This window comes from Salvelinus sp. IW2-2015, linkage group LG2 (genome assembly GCF_002910315.2).
Source record: "Salvelinus sp. IW2-2015 linkage group LG2, ASM291031v2, whole genome shotgun sequence".
Classification (NCBI taxonomy): domain Eukaryota; kingdom Metazoa; phylum Chordata; class Actinopteri; order Salmoniformes; family Salmonidae; genus Salvelinus; species Salvelinus sp. IW2-2015.
The window spans coordinates 34873499-34894025 of NC_036839.1; the positions used below are offsets into that span (position 1 = coordinate 34873499).

The 20527-nt window shown below is 50.1% G+C and overlaps 1 protein-coding gene across 1 annotated transcript in view; it reads left to right on the forward strand.

Annotated features, from left to right (window-relative positions):
* Window positions 1-20527, forward strand: part of LOC111978987 (anosmin-1-like) — a 70109-nt gene that overhangs the window by 46693 nt on the left and 2889 nt on the right. The window contains exons 5-12 of the mRNA XM_024009251.2: window positions 4150-4334; window positions 4750-4879; window positions 9179-9384; window positions 10436-10583; window positions 10985-11131; window positions 17997-18085; window positions 19218-19389; window positions 19645-19862. Coding sequence (XP_023865019.1) covers window positions 4150-4334; window positions 4750-4879; window positions 9179-9384; window positions 10436-10583; window positions 10985-11131; window positions 17997-18085; window positions 19218-19389; window positions 19645-19862 — 1295 coding nt within the window. The remainder of the gene's footprint in view (window positions 1-4149; window positions 4335-4749; window positions 4880-9178; window positions 9385-10435; window positions 10584-10984; window positions 11132-17996; window positions 18086-19217; window positions 19390-19644; window positions 19863-20527) is intronic.

The window sequence follows — 20527 nt, forward strand, 5'->3', positions numbered from 1 at the left end:
ATCAGATTTGCACGCTTTAATTAGCTGTCTGGTTTAAGTCTGGATTAAATTCCAATCTTGATCTCCAGTGTTGAATGTGTAATTATGTGCTCACGGTGTGGAGAGTAATTGTTTCTGTATGTGCACAAATGGAGCGCTTCCCCCATGGAGATCGCTCTCAGATGTGTGTGGTGTGTGCATGCACGCTCCGGTGAAGGTCGACAAGGAGTGTGTGTGGTGTGTCCCTGACTGAGGAAGGGTGCACTGTAGGAAGCAGATCTTTTTCTAAGTGCTATGTCTTCTGAAGACCCTACTGGGCCCTATCCCATATCTACCATATAGAGCTGTTGTCTTTACATCAAAACTCAGCGATATTACTTACTATTCACTAGTCTGAAACTCCTTCTGTTTTCAAAGCTGTACTGGCAATGTGGAGTCCTGAATAAGATATGTTGTGAGCATATGGAACATCGCCATTTCACTGTGGTGCAAAATTAGAGAGTTTTCAGGGTTTGAGATTTTATAGGGAACTSTAATCACGAGAATGCCTCATTATTTCTTAATGAATGTACGGTATGTATGACTATCCTGCTGATTCTTGTTTTCTCTTCTAAGAGGCTCTTATTTAGTGGGAGGCTAGCGAGAACCTCCTATATAGCGCACAGAGGCAGATGCTCTTATCTCTCTTTAGTCACCTCTTCTCCCTYCCTCTTTTCTCTCTCTTTCGCTCTCTCTCATGCGCACTATCTCTCAAGTTTTATTGGTCGTATGTACAGGATACGCATGATATACATTGTCCAAGGAAATTCTTACYTCCAGGTTCCTTCTCGACAATGCAACAACAATAAAATATAATAATACGAACATAAAGTAAATGGCTCAGTAGAATATAATAAACATTTTAGCAGTATAAGTATAATACAGGAAGGCACAGTTTATAGTCAAATATTTACATGGGGATGGGGGGCAGTGTATAAGMTGAGCAGTATAATAAGAGTCTGGTAGCATCAGTTGTGATGAGTGCTAAGGTGCGGAGAATCAGAGTAGGTTGTCAGTCCAGTTCRAGTGTTCAGCAGGCTCTCTCACTGTCGTGATGGCTTGGTCGTCATTAGTAATAGATGATTCTACTATCACATGGAGACCACAGACCAGTGTGGAAAAGCATGTCTTGTTCTCAAACCGTGTCCTCATGTACATCTGTCAGTCTTTACTTATGATCTATCTCCCTCTGGAGAAGCTGTTGTTGCTTGATCCTCACCCTCCCCAGCTGTTCACAGCTCCACACCACTTCAAGACGAGCGTGAACAGTGCCTGACCACCACGGGGTGTGGCTGCTCAGTGTTTCAAAACAAATGCAGTCATTTAATGTATGTATGTGAAACTTCATTGTTAACCACCAGAGCTGTATATAACCATGTATATTAATGGCTCTGGTAACCGTTGCATGACACTGAGCACTCATCTGTATTTAAACGTTATGGGAGGCCATTGTACTACATTAACCTKTTTGAAGAATGTATTGTTGGATGTGTTGTGTTCCTCCCACAATGATTGGTGCTCTTTTGCCTTGGCCCCTGTAATTAGCCAGGTCATTATGACAGTGTGTGCGTGAGCATCCAGGAGAGTTATTGTTGGAATGCGTGAGACATGAATGGACGCTCAGCTCTTCATCACTGTTCATCAGGGAAAACGTCATGGCTGTGTTTTTTTGGATGGGGCAGACCAAGTATGTGGCCATTGAAGGATGAATCCTGTGAGTATGATTATTGGATGGGACCAGGCCCCATAGTGGTAATCTTTGTAGGGGGGAGAGCTGAGCGAGGGTTTAGGATTGGTCGCTTTGCTGCATGTGGAGGGTTGTTGGATGAGGAGTGTGTGTGGCTGAGGGAAAATGAGACGGGGAGGAGGAATGCTGTGGTATTGTGCGTTCGTCATTGACGCGCGCGCGCACACACGCTGGAGCTGTTAAACAATGGCAGACAGATTTTCCTCTGTGTAGAGCCTCTATCTACGAGACACAAGACTGACTCCATATGTGTCTGGCAAATGGGCCCATCTCCATCTCCCACCCAGCCTTTTATGAGCATCAATCAATCACGTTAAAAAGCCTCTAAAAGACTCAGTAGAGATGTAACAGGATGAAGCAGCCTGCTTATGCAGCACAGGCAATTCAACACTATTGTGAGCACTTTGTTTGCTGGTACTTTACAACCTTGAGTTTGTGTTTATACTGTATGCGTTTCATGAATGCAGAGCAGCTCTAGGTGCTCTCTCTCCTCAGTTGGAGTGAAGAGGTCCTTGGGTAAGTGTGTGAGAATGCCAGGTGATTTTAATCGAGAGGTGTGGGAATTATTCAATGATTTTCTGTACTCCTGAACGTTGTTTCCAATCTCCATCTCATTACCACTCAGCCCATGCTCTATCAATACGTCACTACCTCTCAGCTGAAATAAATCCTCCAGGAGAGAGTTAATCTGTCCTGGCCGCTCACTTTCCCCTCACCGCGCACGTAATAAATCAAATTTATTGCACATTGAAAGCGTTTGAATGGGTTGACGTGAGGAACAATGAGGCAAATGTAATGTGTGTCTGTGTGTGTGCCTAATGTACAGTTGAAGTCGGAAATTTACATACACCTTAGCCAAAACCTTAGCCAAATACATTTTGGGGTAGCCTAGTGGTTAGAGCGTTGGACTAGTAACCGAAAGGTTGCAAAATCGAATTCCTGAGCTGACAAGGTAAAAATCTGTCGTTCTGCCACTGAACAAGGCAGGCCGTCATTGAAAATAAGAATTTGTTCTTAACTGACTTGCCTAGTTAAATAAAGGTAAAAAAAAATCAAATTAAATAAAAATTTTAACTCAGTTTTTCAAAATTCCTGACATTTAATCCTAGTAAAAATTCCCTGTCTTAGGTCAGTTAGGATCACCACTTTTTTTCAAGAATGTGAAATGTCAGAATAATAGTAGAGACAATTACTTATTTCATTCATCACATTCCCAGTGGGTCAGAAGTTTACATACACTCAATTAGTATTTGGTAGCATGACCTTTTAACTTGGGTCAAATGTTTTTGGTAGCCTTCCACAAGCTTCCCACAATAAGTTGGGTGAATTTTGGCCCATTCCTCCTGACAGAGCTGGTGTAACTGAGACAGGTTTGTAGGCCTCCTTGCTCGTACACGCTTTTTCAGTTCTGCCCACACATTTTCTATGGGATTGAGGTCAGGGCTTTGTGATGGCCACTCCAACTTGACTTTGTTGTCCTTAAGCCATTTTGCCACAACTTCGCTTGCAATCCTGGTCATTGTCCATTTGGAAGACCCATTTGCGACAAAGCTTCAACTTCCTGACTGATGGCTTGAGATGTTTCTTCAATATATCCACRTAATTTYCCYSCCTCATGATGCCATCTATTTTGTGAAGTGTACCAGTCCCTCCTGCAGCAAAGCACCCCCACAACATGATGCTGACACCCCCGTGCTTCACGGTTTGGATGGTGTTCTTTGGCTTGCAAGCCTATTGCACACTGAGTCCATGCAACTTATTATGTGACCTGTTAAGCAAATGTTTATTCTGAAATTATTTAGGCTTGCCATAGCAAAGGGGGGTGAATACTTATTGACTCGAGGCATTTCAGCTTTTCATTTTTTAATCATTTGTAAAAAATGATGTAAACATCATTCTACCTTGACATTATGGGGTATTGTGTGTAGGCCAGTGACAAACAATCTCAATGTAACCCATTTTAAATTCAGGCTGGAAAAAGTTGAGGGGTGTGTTTCTACTTTCTGAAGGCACTGTATGTGTTTACCCATCTACTGTGTGTGTTTTGACATAGTGTAAGCTCCTCTGCGTTCCACTCTACCTCACATACCTAGAGGCTAATTATCTGTGTCCTCCTCCCCAAAGAGACAGCTGGTAAAACACATTCTCTTCATCCAAGAGTATATCACGGTCCGTCACAGCACAATGACCATGCTATTGGCCCAGTGGACAGTGTCTGGCTGTCTGTCTCAATCTCACAGTGGTGATGTTATGTCATTTTTCTCTAAACGTCAGTCTCCCAGTGATGATGGCATGTCTCTCCTTAATTCTGTCGCACCGTGATGTCATGCCCCATTCTCTACCATAGTCAGTCTCACAGTGATGTCATGTGTATGTGTTCTCAGGAGCTCCTCTGAAGCCTAGGAAGGAGCTAGTGTTTGTGGAACAGCTGTCAGGAGGCCTGGAGATCCGCTGGTCCTCTAAGTTCAACATCTCTGTGGAGCCTGTCCTGTACGTGGTGCAGCGCTGCTGGAACTATGGCATCCACCCCAGTGAGGACGACGCCACAGAGTGGGAGACCGTGGCACAGGTAGGTCAGCAAGGCACACTACACCACAACATACCAAACCAGGCTTCTCTGAATACCTTACTGCATGTGGAGGATCGCTCTTTCATTCACATACAGCACATTGTCATCAAACCATTTAATTTAGTTGCATGCTCAGTACTTTTGTTGAAAGATTTAACGAAAAATCTGTGATGCATTCTTTGGGGGAAAAACAAACCCTAAAACTAATATTTTCACCACGAGATGGATGTGAGAAAGTCAGGGTGCTACTCCACAGCTGTCATTCAGACTGTCTGACACTGTTGCACATTCCTTACAGTCAGTGTCTTTGAAAGTTTGGCAAGGAAAACAGACAGATGACTGATGTTGCAGCAACACTCACAAAAGTTGTGACCTCTGACCCGTGTGTGCTTGCTCTCTCCCATCTGTCCCTCAGACTACAGAGGAGCGTGTCCAACTGGCCGACATCAGAGCCAGCAGATGGTACCAGTTCAGAGTGGCGGCCGTCAACGTGCACGGGACCCGCGGGTTTACTGCCCCCAGCAAACACTTCCGCTCCTCCAGAGGTAGGCTACGTCTGAGTGTGTGTGTGTGGGGCCCCTGCAATGAGTGTCAGTTCCTGTGTGACATCCTATCCTCTCTCTTTGCTACAGTCAAGGCCTAGGAACAGGTGGGACAATCCTTTACAACATGATTTGCCTCAGTAACGGCCCATTGACCCATTTTGTTACACATGCGCATGTACAAATTGTGTTTTCTGCGTAATGCGTTGGTGTGTCTGTGACCTTTGGCTTGAATTAAATCAAGCATGCACTGAGGAAAACCCACTCTGCAGAAATATACATACATATGTAACGGATGTGAAATGGCTAGCTAGTCGGTGGTGCGCGCTAATAGCGTTTCAATCGGTTACATCACTCACTTTGAGACCTTGAATTGAAGTAGTGGTTCCCCTTGCTCTGCAAGGGCCGCGGCTTTTGTGGAGCGATGGGTAACGATGCTTCGTGGGTGACTGTTGTTGATGTGTGCAGAGGGTCCCTGGTTCGCGCCCGGGTCGGGGCGAGGGGACGCCGTAAAGTTATACTGTTACACATACACTCTGTACATTACAGATTATTCACACCCGCAATGCTAATTTATTACAAACAAATAGCTAAATGATTTTGGCACGATGTCTTAAAAATCCAGGTCCAGATAAAAAAAAAAATCTCCCTACCTAGCAAACCTGAACCTCAAATCTGATTTAGCATTCCTCGCCCTTCCAATCCTAAKGTTGTCAATTCACACTGATGCCAAACAGAGCACAGAGAGTCATCAGAAACCCCTGAGTGCAGAACATGTTGTTTTCTGCATAGTGTTRCAACCAGACCTTTGTACGTGTAGCTCTTCAAAGGTGGGCTTTTCCCTCTTTACAGCCATATAACATGTAATATGTYTGAGTTAGTCAGGATATTGCAGGTTTCAACTGCATGTAAGTTGTCTGGCTTCCATGGAGAATGAGGTAAGGTAGGCTGCTCAGTGCTTCAGATCTGTGCTACAAAGGAGCACAGATCTAGTTTGATGGCTGGCTGTAGGGCTGTGCTGATGCCTGTACTGCTCTGTGTGTTCCCACGTTGAATGACACTAAATGCAGTGCACTGAGATCAAGTTGAACAGGATTTGACCCTATGTCTGAGTTCTCGCGTTTGCTTTCCCAACATGCCTTTGGGGAGAGCTTTTGTCAAGTAGTAGCCACCTTTGTCTTGATCTTCAGTATGCATAGCTATGATAAGATACTAGTGGAATACTCACCAGGGAACCAAAACACAAACCACCTTACATTTGACTAATTTAGCAGATGCTCTTATTCAGAGCAACTTACAGGAGCAATTAGGGGGTTAAGTGCCTTGCTCAAGGGCACATCAACATATTTTTCAACTAGTTTGCTCAGGGATTCGAACCAGTGACATTTAGGCCCAACGCTCTTAACCGCTAGGCTACCGGTTTGGTGGTAGTGGTACATTACATGCTGCCTGAAGGACCTACCTGGTCATTTCTATTAGTATGGTTAAACAGCACAAATACTACCTACGCAGATCGATCAAGATGGCGAAACAACAGTATAGGGAAAAAATGGAGGAGCAATTCAGCGAGTCGGACACCAGGCATATGTGGCAGTGGCTCCTAACGATCACGGAACAGCTAAACACCTTTTTCTCACGCTTCGAGCACAACAACGACTCTGAGCTGCCGAGGAGAGCCCCGATATAAATGCAACGTGTTAAGTGTTGGTCCCATATTTCATGAGCTAAAATAAAAGATCCCAGACATTTTCCATACACACAAATTTAGTGCACAAATTTGTTTACATCCTTGTTAGTGAGCGTTTTCTCCTTTGCCAAGATAATCCATMCACCTGACAGGTGTGGCATATCAAGAAGCTGATTAAACAGCATGATTACACAGGTGCACCACACAGGTGCACTCTAAAATGTACAGTTTTGTCACAACACAATGCCACAGATGTTTTGAGGGAGCGTTTTGCAATTGGCACACTGACTGCTGGAAGGTCCACCAAAGCTGTTGCCAGAGAATTCAATGTACATTTTTCTACCATAAGTCRTTTTAGAGAATTTGACAGTACGTCCATCCGGCCTCACAAATGCAGACCACGTGTAACCACGCCACCCCAGGACCTCCACATCCGGCTTCTTCACCTGCGGGATCATCTGAGACCAGCTACCCGGACCGCTAATGAAACTGAGGATTATTTCTGTCTGTAATAAATCAGCTTTGTGGGGGAAAAACGTATTCTGATTGGCTGGGACTGACAGTTGATAGCTGTCATGGACTTGATGAGCGATTTGATTCTGTCATTTCATTGTTATTTACATAGCTCAGTCTGATAATCAAATCAAACTTTATTTGTCACATGCGACGAGTACAACAAGTGTAGACCTTACCATGAAATGCTTACTTACAAGCCCTTAACCAACAGTGCAGTTCAAGAAGAGTTTAGTTTATTTGGTCAATATTTTCTTAAGTAATTTTTTAAAATTAAAAGTAACACAATAACATAACAACAATGAGGCTTTATACAGGGGGTACCTGTACTGAGTCAGTGTGTGGGGGTACAGGTTTGTTAATTTGTACATGTAGGTAGGGGTGAAGTGACTATGCATAGATAATAAACAGCAGCAGTGTACAAAACAAATGGTGGGGTGTCAATGTAAATAGACGGTGGCCAGTTGATTAAGTAGTAGTGAAAACAGTCTGACTTGGGTGACTGGAGAGTCTGACAATTTTATGGGCTTTCCTCTGACACCGCCTATTATATAGGTCCTGGATGGCAGGAAGCTTGGCCCCGGTGATGTACTGGGCCTTTCGCACTACCCTCTGTAGTGCCTTACGGTCAGATGCCGAGCAGTTGCCATACCAGCCGGTGACGCAACCGGTTATGCTCTCAAAGGTGCAACTGTAGAACTATTTGAGGATCTGGGGACCTATGCCAAATCTTTTCAGTCTCCCGAGGGGGGAAAGGTTTGTCGTGCCCTCTTCACGACTGTCTTGGTGTGTTTGGACCATGATAGTTCGTTGGTGATGTGGACACCAAGGAACTTGAAACTCTCGACCAGCTCCACTACAGCCCCGTCAATGTTAATGATGCCTGTTCAGCCCGCCTTTTCCTTTAGTCCATGATCAGATCCTTTGTCTTGCTCACATTGAGGGAGAGGTTGTTGTCGTGTCACCACACTGCCAGGTCTCTGACCTCCTCCCTATAGGCTGTCTCATCGTTGGGCAGCCCGTCAGGAAGTCCAGGATCCAGTTGCAGAGGGAGGTGTTTAGTCCCAGGGTCCTTAGCTTAGTGATGAGCTTTGAGGGCACTATGGTGTTGAACACTGAGCTGTAGTCAATGAACAGCATTCTCAAAAGGTGTTCCTTTTGTCAAGGTGGGAAAGGGCAGTGTGGAGTGATTGCAATTTTKCACCACCATACTTTGTTTGGGCATTTTGCAAAAAACTCTCGCTGCATATTTGATATAGCATGGATAACAGCTGGTTCGCTCTGAAACAGTCTCTTCTGATTGGGTTGGGCACATGTTCAGCCCAGAGTGTTGTGGACTTAGTTCTGGACCCACTTTCAAGTGGGAGAGGGAAGGGGAGAGGAGCTGACCGTAACAGGGCTGTAGTCTCCATAATCTTAAGAGCCAATTCCCTCTGGTCTGGCGTCCCTGCCCCTGCCTCTGACTGCCTGGCCCTGCCTGGGTCCACCGGCCTGACATCCATACTTTACTGTACACTGCAGCTGCCAGAAATCCTGAGACAGACCCCATCTGGCCAGCCTCAAAACCAGCCATCTTACTTACTTGCACGCACGCCCCCCAGTAGGGAGAGTAGATGGAATGTGAGGGTAGAGCCAAAGTGCGCAGCATGTGTTTGGTGACCCTTGACCTGAGCTCTCCATCCTGCATAACGCTGTCATAGACGTGACATGACACCTGTCATAACATCTCATGACTGATTCAGTGGTGGACTAATTACGTTACACCATCATACTGGCCAGGCCCTGCTAAACTTTCTCAACTGGTGCAAATGTACCCTGGTTAGACACGTTAAACCAAATGTCTGACATGCTTTTATCAAGAAACACATTTCTGTGGTTCATTGATTGTCCCTTCTAATTAAGAACAAACTTTTTTTGGTGAGGGGGGCGGTTTGTGAATCACAAGCCAATCATTAGCACCACGAAGACCTTGCAGCTGTCACTTTTCTGACGCCTCTTATTGTCGTTGCTCCCAAATTGAACAAGCAAAAACAGTTCTGACAGCTGGACAGAGGAGAGCTGCTGTGAATGACTTTACAGTACTGTGTTCCTGGTCTCTCCAGATCCTGCTGCCCCTCCCAGCCCAGCCAGCCTGCGTGTCACCAACATGACGCTGGGTGCTGAGGGGACGGTGACAGCCCGTCTCAACTGGACCCTGCCCGAGGAGCCTGACATCCCAGTCCATCACTACAAAGTCTTCTGGAGCTGGACCGTCCCTGGCAAGTCCCTGGTGCCATCCAAGAAGAAGAGGAGGAAGACCACYAACGGGGTAAGCATCGGCTCCTCTCTCCCCCTGTCTGGGTGATGTGTCGGCGGGTTGGGAGGCTAAAGACTGCGGGCCTGGGCTGGCCTGGTTGGACCAGACCTATCTAAACCCCACTCCCCTAGTCTCTGCACTGTAAATAAGAACCAAAGGCCCCACAATGGAAAAACATATACAAGGCGAGGCAGATCGCATTTGATTACATAAACTCTTAACGCTATTGTTCAAGCAGCACAACGCACTGCTGGCCTCATTGTTTTATTTTCCTTTATTTCCCCTTAAACGCTTGGTTAAGCTTTGAAAGAAAACACACCATATCATTTGTGCCTTATTTACAGCTAGATAAATCATGCAGTGTCACACGATTGTGTTCTTTGGATAACTTAATGCATATTTGTCAAGGTTACTATTGTTTGGAGTACTAGTAAACTAGGATTAGCCCAGTGGTTTCTTAGTAATTGGATAACAATGAATAAACTGTCAAATTAAGTGGTATGAAAAGTGCAATATCCTCAAATGTCTGTTCAGCTTATCATCGCTATGAAGAAGAGAATTTTGATAGTGAATAAAGCAAAAATGCCATTGTCTAGACATACCACTTTTGCTGACTTAGAATCCTGAATGAGTGTTGGTAACCAGTTGCAGATGTGGTGTGGAGGTGAGAAAGCTGGGAGACACCGGATACCTATTGACACATGTACTACTGGTGTCCACTCTGGGACTGCAGGGCTTTGATCGCTACCTGCTGATGGTGGTATGTCAAAACAAGCGCCGGTCAATAACTGGAGCCTATCAGGCCCATGCTGCTGGAGGAATGCTGAGACCTAAACACAACGTAACGAAGCCCCAGGGGATGGGGATAATGCGGCTCCCTCACACAGACCTTATCACCGTCTCTCTACATGTTGGTTTAAACCAGCACACGTGTTCCCAATAAGGATGGTTCTTCTTCCCACAGACCAGGCTTGGGTTAGGACTGTTCTAGTCTACTGGATTGAGGGACACGGTTATGGTCTGCTCTGTGGGTGACAATGTGTGGGTGTGTCTGTGGTTTCAGGCCCAGAGCTGGGTGGATGTGGAGGGGCTGCTGACCAACAGTAGCTACACGGTGGAGCTGCAGGCCGTCACCTACTGGGGTCAGGTGCGTCTGAAGAGCTCCAAGGCGTCACTCCACTTCAGCACCTCCTCCCAGAACAATGGCTCAGGCAAGGCATCATGGGGCATGCTGATAGCTACTTTGAGGAAAAATGTACTTACTATGATTTGAGATGTGGTTGTCCCACCGAGCTACAGTATCTTAAGATGAATGGACTAACTAAGTCGCTCTGCATAAGTGTTTGCTAAATGACTCAACTATAAATGTAAAATGGCATTGAGTTAATGACAAGGCTGAGCTCATTGGACTTGGTGATAAATCAAGATGCTATTCGACACAGTTTTTATGAATGAATTTAAAAGTATTTATTAGCATAATTATTGGTATGATCATAGATTTAAGTATACTGTAAACTTCCCATATAAGAGCTTAAAGCTGCATTCTGAGCTTTTCTGAGTTTACCTGGACTGGAAATGAGACTTGAACTTTTCTTCTCTTTGTCCAACCAAGTGAAACTAGTGTCCAAGAAAGAGAAGGAAGTGATCATGCCCGTTGGCTCCACCCTGAGCAAGCGCCCGGCAGGCCCTCTGGAGGTCGGCACACCCTTCTACCAGGACGGCCAGCTGCAGGTGCGYGTTTACTGGAAGAACCGGAAAGGTATGTGCCATGTGCCTGTTCTGTATGTGGCTCTTGGCTCCTACACTACTGTAATTGCCACATCATTTCTCCTTCATAAGTCATCCTGAATCTTTTTATCGACTAATTCATGTTGGAATATGAATGATTCTCAGTTAAGTTCAATCTGGAAAAATGCTGTTGAATATTGTAGAGCGACTAAATGAAACCTTGTGTCTGACTGGAGTAATATRAGCGCAGGGTGAGTGAGTGTGAATCTACCGTGGACCAGGAGGAGCGGAGGTCTAGGACGTTCTGTTAGCTGAAGAAAAATAAACACCGGGAACAAGAGGTGATGGAGCTTATTGAGCCGTCTCTCATATTAGTGTTGAAACTGTCCGTTTTGTTTTACAAGACCTGACGTCACCCTGCAGAAACACACAGGAGGACGTAAAAGGTTTAAAGCATTACAGACAAATCATCGCATAAGTGTCCATAGAATCCTTAAACTTTGTACTCCTCCTTGGACTTTGTGTGCCAGCCTCCACGATTAAGACCAGAGTGGAAATATGAAAACCTTGAAAGGCGCGCTCCAAGGGTAGCCTGTCAAGTCCAATTCACTGGACAATGTTATGTTGCTAATATGTCATCGCCCGAGCCAAGCTCCACAAAGTGGAGGCAGAAATGCCCAGGCTGGGGAGGGGAGAAGCCTGGTGATGAGGCCTTCTGCTGAATCACAGAGCGACTGAGAAGAGCTGGAGAGTCTTCCTGGTCCAGAGTGGTTAGCAAGGCTGAGTGTATTGTGACTGGCTTGGGCACACGTTCAGCACAGAGTGTTTTGGACTTGGTTCTGGGCCCACTCCATGGCTTAGCCTGGGGGGGTGACTCCATTACACTGCAGCAGTTCTAGTCTGGCAGGGTGGTGGTGTGGTGGGCACAGACACGGCCTCTAACTGGGTTGACGATGGAGGGTTCTGGGTCTGCCTCTGACCACTGTGGTTATACAGGAGGAAGCAGACAGCTGGACTGGAGAGAGAGAGCGAGATCTGGTCCCTGAACGCCTAGGATCAGGTTTCTCTTCATCAGACTCTGTGTATTCAGAACTTGTCCCTCAGTTTAAAGTTAACTCAACGCTACTGATTACTGCACTCGCTCATTTTGAGGCAGGTCAACATTGTGACACATCTGGTCTCAGAGGGTGATGTAGTGAATCACGGGGAGACAGACACGGGGAGGGAGGAAGAGAGACAGACACGGCGCCGGGCAGGTCGAGACGACGCAACGTGGGGACAGGGAGAGAGGGACACGCAATGCGGAGAGTGACGAGAGGGACGCACACACGCGCACCGGAGAGCGAGAGAGGGACACACAACCCACACACAACCACACACACACACACACACACGCGGAAGAGCGAAGAACGGACACACACACACACACGCGCTGCGACCACACACACGCAAGAGCAGGAGAGAGAGGGTGCGCACCACACACACGGAGAGCGAGAGGGTGCGCACACACACACGCGAGAGAGAGATGAGAGGACGCACACAACACGCGCGAGAGCGAGAAGAGGGCGCACACACACGCGGAGAGAGAGAGAGGGAGCCCACACAACACGCGGAGAGCGAGAGAGGGGGGCGAGCAACCACAACGCGGAGAGCGAGAGAGAACGAAGCGGAAGGGAGCGCAACACACACGCAAGCAGGAGGACGAAACCAACGCGGAAGAGGGGGAACCACACAACAGTAACCGCGCGAAGCTATGCAGGGAAACCAGGAGAAGCGGATAAGGAGAGCGGCACCGCGACGACGACAGGACCGCCACACACGGCAGAGCAATAGCAACCCGCGAGAAGTACCCAGCAAGGGACCCGCCACTATCGGGCCGCGACCTCAAGGGAGCCACGCGAGCGAGAGAGGACACATCACACATACTAACATACATACATAACACACATTACACTACCATATCATACATACATAACATACATACATACATAACACACATACGGGCAGAGAAGAGACACACACGGAGGAAGAGAGACGCACGCGCGGGAGAGAGAACGCACGCGGAGAAGACGCACGCGGGGAGAGAGAGATGCACGCGGCGCGGAGAGACACACAGAGAGAACGCACTGTAGGCGAAGACACACAGAGGGAGGGGAGAGAGACGCACCTCGGGCAAGAGAACATAGAGAAGACAGAAGACAAGTTTACGGGAGAGAGAGCACGATGGCTGGAGAGTAACACAGAGAGAGGAGACGCACGTGGGAGAGACACACAGAGAGAGAGACGCACGTGGGAGAGACACACCGGGGGAGAGAAAAGATGTACGGGGAGAGAGACGCACGTGGGAGAGACACACAGAAGAGAGAGACGCACGTGGGGAGGACACACGGGGAGAGACAGCAGAAAGACACACGCACGGGAGAGAACACGAGAGCAGAGAGAAGAGACGACGCGGGAGAGAGACACACCAAGAGAGAGAAGAGATGCACGTGGGGAGAGACACAGAGAGAGAACACACAGAGGGAGGAGAGAGACGTACGCGGGAGAGACATACGGAGAGAGAAGATGTACGGGAGAGACGCAGTGGGGAGAGACACAGAGAGAGACGCACGCAGAAAAGACAACGCAGGGAGAGAGAGAGACGCACGCGGGGAGAGACACAGAGAGAGACGCATGCAGAGAGACGCACGCCAGAAAGAACACATGCAGGGAGGAGGACACACACACAGAGAGAGAGACGCACGCGACGAGAGCGCGGGAGACTCGGGAGAGAGAGACACAGAGAGAGACACACACAGAGGGGAGGAGAGAGACGCACGTGGAGAAGCACGTATACAGAGGAGAGAGACGGCACTGGCGGAGAAGAGACGCCATTCCATCACCGTGGAGGCGCATGAAGACATCCCCACGCGGAGGAAGCAGCGGATAGCACAGAGACTCACATGCCCCAGGCGAGGTAGAGAAGACCACACAGAAGGAAAAAGAGATCTAGCGCCGCACCACAGATTAAGGGAACAGGCGGGGGAACGAGATGAACACCGCACGCGGGGGAGAAGGAGGAAGAGACACTACAGCGTGTGGAGAACGGAGAGAAGAGATAGAGAGACCGCACGCGGGGGAGAGACACGCCGGAGAGAAAGGAGGCTTACGCAAGCGAAGAGAACCGCACTGAGGGGAGAGATGACGAGACCCGAGAAACTTAGACGCTCAACGGACCTGTCAAAAGCGGGAGAAGAGCACGACGACGCCCACGCGGCCATGACACGAGAGAGAGTACGCCACCAGCGGGCTATTCACGAGAGTCACGACGAGAGACGACAATCAAACCGCGGCAGAGGAAGAGACAACAAGCCGAACGCACCACCACGACAGTGCATCAAGAATCCCGCGATGAGAGAGAGAGAAACGCCCCGCACCTGCTAGCCGGCCGGGTCACGAGAGACGAAGAACGTCTAGGCTCGACAGCCAAAACAAATACAGAAAGACCGACAAGAAGACAAAATTACGGAGAGAAGAAGAGAGAGAGGGACACAATTCGAGACGGCACAGACCACGAGAGAGACGCTGAGCGAAGAGTAGAAGACGAGACGAAGCGGCGGATATGAGAGAGAGATAGAACCGCGTGTAAGAATGGAGATCTCCGATTCATCTCGAGTCTCGAGAAACACGAGCCGAGATAGAGCACGCTGGTGGAGAGAGAAGAGAGATGAGAATGTAGAAGCTAGGAGAGAGAGAAGCGCCATGAGAGAGAGAGCGGAGAGAGACGAAACGGGAAAGAACAGGAGAGAGACGAGAAGCCAGAGAGGAGGAGAGAGAGAGTAGGGAGACGAGAGAGATGAGAAGAGAAGCACCGAAGAGAGATGAAGAAGAGAGAGGAGAAGAGCAGAAGCAGAGAGAGAAGAGAAGAAGAGAGAGAGACGAAGAGAGAGAGAGAGAGATGAGAGCAAGAGAGCAGAGAGAGAGAGACGAGACTAGAGAGAGAGAACGAGACGAGAAGAGAGGAAGAGGGGGGGGGGGGGGGAGGGAGGGAGGCGGGGGGGGGGAGGGGGGGGGTGGGGGGGGGGGGGGGGGGGGGGCGGGGCGATGGGGGGCGGGGGGGGGGGGGGGGGGGGGGGGGGGGGGGGGGGGGGGGGGGGGGGGGGGCGGGGGGGGGGGGGGGGGGCGGGGGGGGGGGGGGGCGGGGGGGGGGCGGGGAGGCGAGGGAGGGCGGGGGGGGGGGGGGGGAGGGGGGGGGGGGAGCGGGGGGGGGGGAGGGCGGCGGAGAGGGGGGGGGGGGGGGGCTGGCGTGGGGGGGCGGGGGGGAGGGCGCGGAGGGCGTGGCGACGACGAACGGCGGGGGGAGGGGGGGGTGGGGAGCGGAGGGGGGAGGGGAGGGCGGGGGGGGGAGGGGGGGGGGGGGGGGGGGGGGGTGGGGGGCGGGGGGGGGGGGGGGGGGGGGCGGGGGGGGGGGACGGGGGGGGGGGGGGGGCGGGGGCGGGGGGGGGGGGAGGGGGGGCGTGGGGGGTGGGGGGGGGGGGCGGGGAGGGGGGGGAGGGCGGGGTGGGGGGGGGGGGGGGGGGAGGCGGGGGGGCGGGGGGCGGGCGGGAGGGGGGGGGGTGGGGGGGGGGGGGGGGGAGGGCGGAGGGCGGGGGGCGGGGGCGGGGGTGGGGGGCGGTGTGGCGGGGGGGAGGGGGAGGAGGGGGGGATGGGTCGGGGGGGATCGTTGCTCCGAAGTGGCGCGATGGGCGGGAGGCGGGGACCAGGGGAGGGGGGGAGAGGGGGGGCGGGGGGCGGCAGGGGGGAGGGTGGGGGCGGGGGGGGGGGGGGGGGGGGGGAGGGTGGGGAGGAGGGGGGGGGGGAGTGGGGGGGGGGGGGGGGGGGGAGGTGGGGGGGGGGGGGGGGGGGGGTGGGGGGGGGGGGGGGGGGGGGGGGCGGGGAGGTGGGGCGAGGGAGGGGGGCGGTGGGGAGGGGGGGGCGAGGGCGGGGGGGGGGGGGGGGGGGGGGGGGGGGGGCGGGGGGTGGGGGGGAGGGGGGGAGGACGGGGGAGGGGGGGGAGGGGGGGGAGGCGGGGCGAGGGGGCGCCAGGGGCGGGCGGGGGGGGGGGGGGAGGGGGGGGCCGCGGGGGGAGGGGGGGGGTCGAGCGGGGGGGGGAGGAGCGGAGCGGGGGGGGGGGAGGGGGGGGGGAGGGGAGGGGGGGGGGGGGGGGCACTGTGGGGGGGATGGGGTGGGGGGTCGGGACGTGGCGGGGGGGTGGGCCGGGGGGAGGCGAGGTGGGGAGCGGGGGGGGGGAAGACAGAGAGCGATGAAAGACAGAGAGAGAGAGAGATGAGAGAGAGAGAGAAGAGACGAAGAGAGACGAGAGGAGAGAGAGGAGAGACGCAGGAGAGAGATGAGGGCGCGGAGAGAGAGAGGCACGCTGGGAGAGAAGAGAGGCGCGCTGGGGAGAGAGAGAGGCGCCGCGGGGAGAGAGAGACGACAACACGGGGAGAGGACACACACGGGAGGACACACGCAGAGAGAGAGAAAGACGCACACGGGGAGAGACACACGCTGGGAGAGACACGTGTGGAGACAGACACGCGGGGAGAGACACACGGAGAGACGCACGCGGGGAGAGAGAGAGAGACACAGAGAGAGAGAGACAGACGCACACGGAGAGAGAGACAGAGGCACGCACAGGCAGAGAGACATTGTACAGCAACCGTAGCGACGGCGGTCAATAGACTTCTGAGACTTGCTCACAGCCATGATGGGGCGGCAGGTAGTCTAGTGGTTAGAGCGTTGGACTAGTAACCGAAAGGTTGCAAGATCGAGTCCCCGAGCTGACAAGGTAAAAMTCTGTCGTTCTGCCCCTGAACAAGGCACTGTTCCTAGGCCGTCATTGAAAATAAGAATTTGTTCTTAACTGACTTGCCTAGTTAAATAAAATAAAGGTAAAATAAAAATCGAACACTGCCGCGCAGCTCTATACCTGTTTTCCATGTTCCTTTCCTTGTTTTCTATACCTCTTCCCCTCTGTCAGCTCCGGCTACGCATATCTTGTTTATTTTCTTCCCATTTCCTGCTTCMCTGTAATTCCTCTCTTCTGCTTCCAAACTGCTGGGAGCCTGTGTGCGCCAGATCCGTGTCGAAACCTTCAAAGTCCTCTTTTTATCTCCCAACCGCAATCGAAGCCCCTGCCAAGGGCTAACACAGCATAACTCAATTATTATTAGGAAAAGTATAATTTCACATCGGAACGCACACAGCTGGATGAATAATAATGCCAGTAAAATGACAGGGCAATRGGAGCATAAACAGAACTGATTAGTCAATGAGGCACTACTATGTAGTAATGAAGTGAACTAGTGCCGGGGCCGGGGCCGGGGCCGGTTCACCATTGCTGAGGGTAGGCCTACAATGCCACGTTTCGCTGATGAGATGGTTAAATAAAAGTGTCTACTTTTAGCAATAAAGAAGCTGTTGTATTTCATTCCATTGTCCTCCAAGTGTTGCTGAATCTCCTCTAAGTCAGTTTGCACCTCAATTCAGGCACCTTAGTTGGAAAGCGAGGTAGCGGCAGTGATCCCTTCCCTTTTGAGATGGTTAAACAACACATTTACGATTTTTTTTTCAATGTACGCACGTTTAGTCAAATTCAACCCCCCTTTTTATTTCTTATTTTATTATGTTGAGATGAGCCTTTAGAAGTGTATTTGAATGCATTATGCCAGATACTGTATCAGAGGATCTGTTAATGCCTCATAAGATCAGGTTGATGGTGTGACAGTAATAGAGTACTCAAACAGTCTGACTGGGTGTTATTGTAAGATCATTTTATCCATCAAGCATGTATCATGTCTGATGGCTGTCTCATCGGATTCTTTGTTGTAGTTTTGGCACCAGGTCAGTGACCTCCTCTCTCTTTCTCCTCCTAGACCCTCTGGTGAGTCGTTACCATGTCCAGTGGATGCCTGAGTACTGCAGCCATAACGAGACCAGAGGACCAGAGAAATCAGTCACCCAGGTCAGTCCCATCCCTCAAATCATCCTTCTATCAAAGTAAACCTCATCAGTCTAAGTGTCGGTGGCTGTGTAGACCCATGACTTGATGTGCAGCTCAGTGGTATGCAAATCGCCCGCCAACCTCTTTTGTCTGGCATTCTGAAAAGGCATGTTGTCTAAAGAAAAGGACCCCACTCAGCGCCTCAGTTCCGTTGTATAGCTTTGCAGCAAATCAGCAACTGTTGTTTTGGTTATGACTCAGTTGGTGTGGTCAAACGTGGTACGCTGCCCAATAAAACACATTTACTAAAACAATATTTCCGGGAATGGGGGACCATGCACCCCCAGAATGAGAACATTGGATGCTGGGTGTGTGTGCGTGAGTGTGGTGGGGGTTGGGTGGGGTTGTGTGGTGCTGGTTGAACTCGGGGCTGTTCCAGGATGGCATAGGCCTGGCAATCAACACATTCTTCAGGAAGCCCTTCTCTGGTTGCTTGGAAATACACATCCTTTTTTCTATAGATTCCTGGGAAGGATTCCAGCACAGTGTTGGTCTACGTCTCTTGTGTGCAAACATGGCGCCTTGGTACATTCTTAATCAGAGTTTTTGCATATGAGAGAGAATACTCACACACACCCTCTGAGTTACTGACTATCAGGGTAGAACTACATTATTACAAATGAAAGATCTAATTCCAGCCACTCAGCAGGAAATGTTCACATTTTCTGGATAAAGGGACACAGGAGGCGACTTTTAGGTCAATAGTGAATTAATGTCTGAAACAAGTCTGCGGCATTAGAATGCTGCTAAGAATTCCTTAACATTGAGTTGACATGTCATCTTCATTTCAAATTACCCTAAAATGTACTCTTGGTCTTTTATTAAGTGTCCCCTTTATATTTGTGTTACACTTGGAACCCATAAAAAGGATATCATTTTGCATTGTAGTTTGGAGGACTAGTGGATTAACCCCTAACACATGACTGTTCAAAGTGGTTCAGTAATGTGGGCCTTGTTTAAGGGCATAGGGAGGGAATCTGATCCTCTCTTGGCTCCATGGATTTCATTATCTGTGGTGGTTCTCAGGGACGTGACCTGGGCGACATGTAAAAGTCACAAWGTCTCTGAACGTTTAATGTGTTTCTTGGCTTAGGAGAACTATATCAACGTCCCGGGCCTGCTCTTCTCCTGCAAGTACAAAGTCACCGTTCACATGCTCAGGTCCAAGAGGCGCGCCAAGGATGAGAGCACCACCTTTCTCACCCCGTCCTGCGCCACCATCAGGAACAAGAGCCACAAACACATCCCCTGTCCTGTGGAGGGAGGTGAGTCAGCTGCCCAGTACAACTAGTTCATGTTATGCTGATACTGATTCTCATTTAACATTATGTCTGACTACAAGGCACTCCACATGCTAGTTGAAAGAGGCATCCTCTCATATTATGGTACAAGTAGACTATTGCCTTTTTTAATCTACTCTGACTAATTTCTTACCACACCATAGAATTTATATTAAGCCAAGAACACATGTCCATCAGACAAGTTTTTTTCAACATCTTTATTCCCATCTCTCTCTGCAGCCCCAGTTCCCAAAGTGTTGGCTAAGCCAGAGAATCTGACGGCGTCCTTCTCCATCCACGAGGGAAATATCACAGGCAACTTCCTGTGGCGGGTGTCACGGGTCCTGGCCCATCAACGAATCACAGGCTTTCAGGTCACCTGGGCAGAGGTCACCACAGAGAGCCGACAAAACAGCCTGCCCAACAGCATCATCTCCCAGTCCCAGATCCTGCCTCCAGTAAGTCTGTTTCATTCTATTCTTTTCAAGTAAATCTATTGTTCCTGTGACAGAACTTCTTATTTGGAAAGTTACATGCCGTCCCTTCAGAGTAGGTTATACCAGGACATGGCTCTTTGCTGTAGGACACAAAAGATTAGCAAGGAAGGGAAATGTATATATTCTTGGGGAAAATATATTGTATTTTTCCCGAGCTAAAGAATAAGCTCCATCTTCAGCATTTCATTAAACAATGCCTGCCAGGAGTGGAGGTATTTTAAGGATACAACTGTGTTGCTCTCTTTACATGAATAACGAGATAAGCAGTGGTGTGCAGAGAAACCGAGAGAGATCTGAGGGAGGGGTGTGTCCTGCTAGAAGTTCTCATCCTCCTGTGTGTCATCTACCTATCCTGCTTCCTCTTTCATCCGGTTTTACATAATCTATCAACAACACGTTCTGTCTGTCTTCTCCGCCCAGCGAGCAGCTCTGAAAATACAAACACCCATAACTACACTCAGTTTGTCAGGAAGGGAAAGAGAGAAAAGAGGATGTAACTTTGTTTACCTGAATTGAGAGCAGAGGGTGGATGGGGTATAGCCCAGGTTACCCAACAGCTAATTCAACATGTTAACATCAGAAGGGACTAAAACTCTAGACTTCTATGTGTGGGTAAAAAAGCATCT